Below are 8,358 nucleotides of genomic sequence, written 5' to 3'. Positions count from 1 at the left end.
ACTGGCTGTTGTAATTTTTTTTCTGAGCAATAATTTAGACAATCAGGTAACAGGTAAAGCACAAGGCTCCTGTATGAATGCATATGTATCAGTGACATCAATGAAAGGTGCCTTCAAAACAGGCTTCCGTGGAACTTCAACCAAACGCCTTTTAATAACAAAGACAGTCTGTCTTTTATAGAAGTGTCTTGGCTAGAGATGGTTTTCGTTTTGTTAATATACTTTTGTTTTATGTTTTTGAAGCTTAACCAAACATTATTTAAGAAAGGACTTAAGATAGCTTGTAATGTTGATTTTTTTGTTGTTGTTGAATTTCTTTATAAAGCATTCATTTCCTATGAATTCAGTGCTGGAAGCCAGCCCACTTTAAACCTGTTGGTAAAGTCACCTTTTACTCTTTATGTGAGCTTTATGAGGAAAGTAGCATTTCATTGTTGGGTTTTAAAGCTTGTCAAGTGTATTGGGAATGAAAATGTTACAGACATTGAAATAAAACTGAGTGGTTTTCACAATTTCTGGAGGTTTTCATTCATGATTTGATGTGTTTCTTTTTGCAGCACAGATGTTTTTCTTGGTTCAGGAATATAATCAGACTCAACATTTCCTGTGGTGTGTTATTCTGGTTTCATGGTGGTTTCACTGTTCATCACACCATTTCTTGAACGCTTGGCACACAATGCTCTCTTCTGTGTCATTGAAGATTCCTGCGGGGTATGAAAAAGACAGACTGAAGGAAATTAAACAAACTACACAGTCTTATGGTGTTTGCTAAAATGTGCCCTTAGCACTTAAAGTTGGACTAAACTCTTAAAAATAAAGGTTCTTTATTGGCATCTTTAGTTCCATGAAGAACCTTTAACTTCTACGGAACCTCTCCATTCCACAAAAGGTTCTTTATAGTGGAAAAGGGTCTTTAGATTATTTAAATGTTGTTTCTTTTAAGAACTGTACACTGAAATGTTCTTTGGGGAACCAAAAATGGTTCTTCTAGCTATGGTATCTCTGTGAAATCCCCCTCATGGAAGTTTTATTTTTAAGAGTGCAGCCAGTTTTTGTTTAGCTGTGAAGCTGGAATACCTGGAATAATCTGTCAGCATCCCCACTCATCTAAATGCAAGTTGCATAAAGTTAGCATATAATTAAGCACAGTTAAGTCAATAAGTGATGGCTACTTTTGAATGCTTGCAGAATGGTGTACTTATTAGTGTTTTTGAAATGGCTTCATGAAGCTTCAAAACGTTTACAAATCTTTAGTTTCGAATCTAGCAGTTCAGAGCTTGATTCAAACTCGATTTCAGCAAATTAAGGATCGTTACGTCTTACTACTTTGAACCTTGGCCAATTTTGGATGAATAAATCAAAGGTAGGTCAGTACACTTAATCGAATTGTGATGATGGACTAGTGTCTGTGAATAATAAACCAAAAAAAAAAAAAAAACCTTGCTAATTTAATAGGAAGTATGCGTTTTCTGTGTGGATGAGCGCCGCAGCTTCGTTGCTTCAGCATGGTGCTGTTGAAATTTCATTTCATTACATTTTAAAGGATTAAATTGTTTTACACATTTGATTACCACCATTTTTTATAATAAATTTGTATTGAATCATAAAGAACCCAGAAAATGTCCTGAAAAGCATTAAACACTAGGGCACTATTATTAAGATGAATAAATGAATGAATTAAAGTAATACATTTATCAGACATCCTTTTTATTATTAAAATTTGAATAAACCATTAAAACGAAATCGAGAAAAAATTACAATAGAGAACAGAACTTTGGCGGGGGGAAAAAAACAGAAATTGTAAAAATATGTAATGGATTTCAATGGATATGAAGGCTTCTAGCTAAAACTTTCAGTAATAGCTCTCTTTATCATTGTACAATAATGGTTTATTCAGTAGTTTTTTAGCTAGCGTCAGCATTGCTATGTATTCTCACAGTGGTGCACTTATATCTATCGTGGATGGAGACCTATAAAGAGTGGTTTACACCAAAATGAATTCCTTTACATGTCCAACAAAGAATAAGTAATATGTGCGTTACTAATAGCATTTTCTGTCAATAATGGGGTAATGAACTGCCTTTTTATTATTATTATTTTGTACTGTTCTCTGAGTTCCACATAATGTTATCAAGATGTTTACATCAAAAATCATAATTTAGAAGTAATAGGCTATTTTCTGACCAAGTTCTTACTGACACAGTCTGGATCTTCATTAAAAATAAAGTTCATCCACTTTTTCCTAATGTTAGGATCAGAAGTAAGGCAATGGAAAGACTTGGCACTGCATCTTGTTGTCCTCAGAGCATCTTTATTGTTTGGTTTCTGCATAGTCCTGCATTGGCCTCTCTCACTATTTACAGTACACGTGCGAATCGGTGGGCGGGGCTAAACAGGCAACGATGTAGAATCGGTGGGCGGGGCTAAACAGGCAACGATGTAGAATCGGTGGGCGGGGCTAAACAGGCAGCGATGTAGAATCGGTGGGCGGGGCTAATGTCTTCAGAGCCATCTTTATCGTTTGGTTTCTGCGTAGACCTGCGTTCGCCTCTCTCGTAAACTCTACAGCCATGAATCGGTGGGCGGGGCTAAATGGGCAGCGATGTAGAATCGGTGGGCGGGGCTAAACGGGCAGCGATGTAGAATCGGTGGGTGGGGCTAAACAGGCAGCGATGTAGAATCGGTGGGTGGGGCTAAACAGATAGTGGTGTAGAAGCAGGCGTTGATCTTCTTCTGCGGCGGCGATGCTTATCCACACTATTACCAGAGATTATCTTTAGGGAGATGAGAGTCTGTATTACTTACTATTGGAGAAAGCGTAACAGCTAACTTGGATCACGTGTCCCTTAATAACCAATCACAATACAGCCTTGACGTCATTGAATTTTAGTCAGAGTTGTACGACACTCAATCGCCGTAGGAATGAATGGGAAGTGCCATAAGCTGAATCCCACCTGTCGCAAAAAGTCAGTGACTTCTCTTATAAAACGGCATTTTTTATCGTGGTAAACTCTAAGAATAGCTCAATCCAAAAGTAATGTTTAGTGTAAAACATGTTGAAGATTAGCAAATAGGCTGTCGATTCATTAAATGATAAGCCATATACTCTTAAAAGCTGTTCATTCATCGTAGTGAAGCCTCTCCTCCATTGACATCCATTAAAAAAAAAACGGCCTCTGGTCTCCTTTCCCACGTACTGCCAGACCAGAAGCGTTAGCTTTAGCCGTTACGCTTTTTCGGCTAATGGTTGCTGGCTTGCCTTCTAGTGGCTTTGCTATTACATCATAGAGTAAAACATTCCAAAAGCTGTTGTTTTTAGACTACTGAGAAAGTTTTGATTTCTGAAACTTGCAGGATGTTTTTATAGCACAATGACCTCTTATATGTCAAAAGATCAAGGGAATTTTGATTTCTCAGTTCATGACCCCTTTAAATCTTTTCAACGTGTGTATGTTTACGCTCATTTATTATTTTTTTGTCCCTGTTGGTCTTCTGTTTTGGTGTATGGTGGTAGACACTTTTTATAGAAAACTATTATTAGTACATTCTTAATTTCATTATACACCATTCCGATGACTCTTTACAAAAACACGATTTCCTAACGTGTAAAATTGTTTGATTTTGCACCGAACTACTGAATACACTTTTAATGTTTGAGGGCAAAAGTATAGTTCTATTTATATTTCACATACTTGCTTTTCCCAGCGCTGTGGGTAGAGGCATTCTCAGAAATCCTCCTGAGTGCTTGAGTCGTTCAGTAAGGGACTTCAGTACTAGATCCAGAGTGCAGTCTGAATGCCACACAGGAAGGTCTAGGCTCCGCATACACACAATGATACGTCTTTTCTCCTCTTCTGTCAGAAAGCCCCTTTCGTGAGCCACATAGACCATGAAAGCCATGTCAATGTTCACCGCCTCTCCATGCAGAAGCACAGGAAGTATTTTCTGTATCAAAGAAAAGAGTGACTCAAGTTAGAGTAATTGAAGACTGACACACAGTGTGCAGTTTTGGTTTGAGTCCTAATATGCAGAACCATTTCAAGCTCTGGACTGATGATATGGCCAAAGTCCACCAGCCGGTCCAGATCGTCCTCCCACAGGTTTGGGGCAAGTTCCTCCAGCATGGTTTCAATGGCCAGTCTCGTGGACACACTCGCTGCGTCCACATGCATATTTTCTGGCATTCTCCTGGATGGTTGGAAACTGGAGTCCAACAAATGTCTGCCATCCTTCTCCAAAAGTTCAAAGAGTCCTCTGTGTTTCATCAGCGCCATCTGTAGGGGATCACTAGTATTGGTGACACAAGACCTCAATTAGACTTCACAATAATGCTCAAAAGTCTGAGTTTGGTAAGAATTTTAAGTGTTTTTCAAATAAGTCTGCAAGGCTATTTGATCAAAAAAAAAAATACAGTAAAAACAGTAATATTTTGAAATATTATTACAATTTAAAGTAGCTGTTTTCTATATGAAAATATATTCTAAAATGTAGTTTATTCCTGTGATGCAAAGCTGAATTTTCAGCATCATTACTGCAGTCTTCAGTGCCACGTGATCCTTCAGAAGTTGGTTTATTAAGATGTTGGTTTGTTAATGCGGAAAATTGTTTTTCCAGTTTATTTCCTGCTTGTGCAAACTGTGGCTTTTTTTTTTTTTAGGACTGTTTGATTAATAGAAAGTTCAGATTAGCAGCAATTATATGAAACAGAAATCTTTCACTATATCTCTCACTTTCACAAATGGGTCTTTCACTATAAATGTCTTTATGGTCACTATTAATCGACTGAATGAATAAAATAATGATTTATTTAAAATTTCTTTCTTATTTCTTTTAAGATTTTAAAATCCTATTTATTTATTTGTTTGTTAATCTATTTATTTATTTAAGGCATTATTGATATGGCATTCAATTTGTGCCAAAGGTACTGAATATAACAAATAGACTCAATTTAGAGAAAATAAAAACACTTTAAAAGAGAAAAATACTTTAAAGTCAATATTTTAGCTTTAAGGGGATAGTTCACCTTCAGTTGCTGGTCCCCATTGACTTCCATAGTATGGGAAAAAAAACACTATGCATGTCAATGGGGACCAACTGAAGGTGAACTATCCCTTTAATCTTAAATAAACACATCTTTTAATATATATTTCCACCAATCAGCATTCATAATTGAACTTTCAGAGTGTATGCATTTATGCATCTAGAGTTAAGTTAGTCAACGCATCAAAATAAGTCTACTTCTTTAAAGCACAATTAATTAAAAGAGTATTATGATTATTAAAACTGATTTAAAATGTACTTTACTACAGACAAAAGTGTGCTTAAGTGTGTTAAGAAAGTGAACTCTCTTTAAGTACACTTAAGTAGCTTTTATTAATATTATATTATGTGCAAGTAAATGTTTTTTTTAATATACTTTTAAGATTTTAAGTACACTACTAGTGCACATTAAATACAATTAAGTGCACTTCATTCAGTGCAAGTCAGTGCATGAACCATAAAATGCAATGTAAGTTGTTTTAGATATGTAAAATGCGAACATCTTTTGAGAAACTGTCCAGTATTGTATTGTCATCCATGCAGTACATGTACCTTCAGCATTTCGGCCATTCCATTAGAAATATGGCGGCGTGGCAGAGTGCAGAGGAAACTCCTGTCCAGGAACGCTGCCACGGGTGGGATGTATGACCCTAGCTTATTTTTACCATTGGCAAAATTTACCCCAGTCTTTGCCCCCACACTGGCATCAATGTAAGCCAGCAGAGTAGTAGGGACACGGATATACGGAGTACGTCTGCGATACAGTGATGCAGCGAGACCCGTGATATCCAGACAAATACCGCCACCGATAGCGATAATGGGCTCCGTACGGCGGTCAATCCCAAACTTATGGACCTCCTCCAAGATTCTGGTCACCAGGGTCATGGACTTGTTCTCCTCAGTTGTGGGTAAGGGAAGGATCTTGTAGGTCACCCCTCTCGCTTTGAAATATGCTGCCACCTGGGAGCCATATAGATCATTAACAGTCTCATCAATCACAATGAATCGCTTCATTACTTTACTGTTGTTCTTAAGGGCCTGGAGCTCCGTGGGGCTGGAGATATGGCCAAACAGTAAGGTGTCATTGCTTGCATCCAGAAGACTCTCACACTGAATGACTCGATAGGTGAAGACGATAGGACTGACCACTGTCCATGTGACTCCGTCTTTTGATGAAGACTCATAACTGTGGGGACAAATTAACCATACTTTATTCAGTATTTCAGTAGAAGCTGAATGTCCAACAAAAGCACTAAGAAGTACATTTCAGCATACTTTGTACTTATTATAGTAATTATAATAACTGGGTAATAACTTGGTACTAACCCTAAACCTATTTTTTTCCTGTGTAGTTACCTTAGCCAGTACTTTCTTAGGTATGTACATTGTAAATGAATGCTCAAACATTTCAGTTGCTCTTTATTTTACAGTATATGTCATGCATTTAAATATATTTGTAATTACACGTTTGTAATGATGAAGTTGCAAAATATATGAACTTTAAATGTAATATCACATAACACACAGTTAAAAGTATTAATGCATTATTCAAATTATTAATTAATTTTACATGTGCATGTAATTCACATGTGCTTTAGTGTGTTAGTCAACACGTCAAAATAAGTGCACTTCAACAAAAGATAAAAAAAATACTGATTTTAAAAACATAAAACCTTTAATTTGATATTAATACAAAGTGCACTTTTTTAAAACATAAAACCTTTAATTTGATATTACTACAAAGTGCACTTTTTAAAAGTGTACTTAAGTGTGTTAAGAAACTCTCTTAAGTACATTTAAGAGGCCTTTTATTTCATTAATATTATATTATCTGCATGTACAGTTTTTTAAATATACTTTTAAGATTTGAAGTACACTACAAGTGCACATTAAGAACACTCCTTTTTCACAAGGGATGTTTAAAAAAACATTGTATACATATTTTTTTGTAATATGATACATTTGTACCATGTTTTTTGGACATTTGCTGCTGTTTTACCAGGTTTGGGGGAATTTACCACGGTAAAATCACATTTATTTTTAGTAATACCATTTTGTTTGGACATATACCCCTGTTTTGCCAGTTTCTTGTCTTTTTTTTTTTTTTACGTGTACCATTTCTGACATGTCCAAAAAGACTGGCAAAACAATGGTACATGTACCATAGTAATACCATGTTCTATGAAATAGTACCATAGTGGTGCCATGTCATTCTTTTGTAATACCTTGAAATACCCTGTAAAATTGTGGTGTATAGCCTATATTTAATGTACCATGCCAGTACTATTTTTGTAAGATCAGAGAATAGTGTCTATTAAAGACTACAGACACTTTCCCCCACTTACCCAAATACACACACTGCGAACTTGACCTCATGCTTTCCAACTGTAAGGTTAGTTCTTAAATTAGAAAAGCACTGCAACATGAAGTAAACAACTCACTCATGATTTTAAGGTTAACCGATTACTGAAAGATAAAAGTGATGAAATATATGATTTTATTGACTGCATTTTGTAATGCAAAAATTCTAAAGTTTCATTCCGCCAAGTTTTATCCCAGTATGTCCAGCCTGAAACAGTAACAAAGCCCCCTCTATGATGTCAGAGTGGTAAATCTAGGTAATATACTCACATCCTGGCTTCTGACGGTCGTCCCTCGACACGCTGACAGTCTGCAGTCTGTCTGCTCCACGTACAGTCTGCATGCACCAATCTGAATTCAGTCACATGATCACAGACTCCGTCACTGATTTCTGAAGCACGAGACATATTGAAGTTGAAATGCAAAAGTTGGCCACTTGCCGACTCGTGCCAAGCGTATAACAGTAACTGAAGCCACTGCTGAGGTGACGGTGGAGGGTGGAACTGTAGGGAAACTATAAATAGATTTACAGTAAAAGATCTGAATGGAGGATGCATGGTGACTGCTTAATGGGCAGCATTGGTTGAGTCCCGGCTCAGCCTGGAAGCCTCTCGATTTTCCCATGTTCTCCAGGTGTTGGTGTGGTGCCTGGTTTCCTCTGCAGGTTGGGCCAATGAATGGATGTGTGGACTATCCATTGGACTGGACAAGGTGTTTCTGGGATGCTGGGATAGGCGCCATCATCCCCTTGACCCTACAGTAGGACACGTGTTTCTTGGAGAATAGATGTATCTGTATATAAACAATGGAATGAAATAATGAAAATGACTGAACATCTTCACTCTTGTGAAAGACCTTCAGAATATGGACTTTATTTATTACTAAACCTCATTATTACCTCAAAGTGCAATCTCAAATCACATACTGTACTTCCACTAAGCAGCCAAACCACTGGTC

At 36.9% G+C, this 8,358-nt stretch overlaps 1 protein-coding gene across 1 annotated transcript; it reads right to left on the bottom strand.

Annotated features, from left to right (window-relative positions):
* Positions 1-208: 208 nt before the first annotated feature.
* LOC107709232 (2-epi-5-epi-valiolone synthase) lies at positions 209-7,896 on the bottom strand. The gene is made up of 5 exons (XM_016513669.1): positions 7,672-7,896; positions 5,593-6,226; positions 4,035-4,274; positions 3,693-3,945; positions 209-704 (listed from the first exon to the last, which is right to left on the bottom strand). Exons 1-5 carry the CDS (start codon positions 7,806-7,808, stop codon positions 637-639), a joined length of 1,332 nt encoding a protein of 443 aa, XP_016369155.1. The 5' UTR covers positions 7,809-7,896; the 3' UTR covers positions 209-636.
* Between the last annotated feature and the right edge of the window lie 462 nt (positions 7,897-8,358).

Source organism: Sinocyclocheilus rhinocerous, unplaced genomic scaffold (genome assembly GCF_001515625.1).
Source record: "Sinocyclocheilus rhinocerous isolate Xijiao unplaced genomic scaffold, SAMN03320098_v1.1 scaffold776, whole genome shotgun sequence".
Classification (NCBI taxonomy): Eukaryota; Metazoa; Chordata; class Actinopteri; order Cypriniformes; family Cyprinidae; genus Sinocyclocheilus; species Sinocyclocheilus rhinocerous.
Note: the sequence above shows the minus strand (reverse complement) of the source record. Positions and strands in the feature narration are given on the sequence as shown.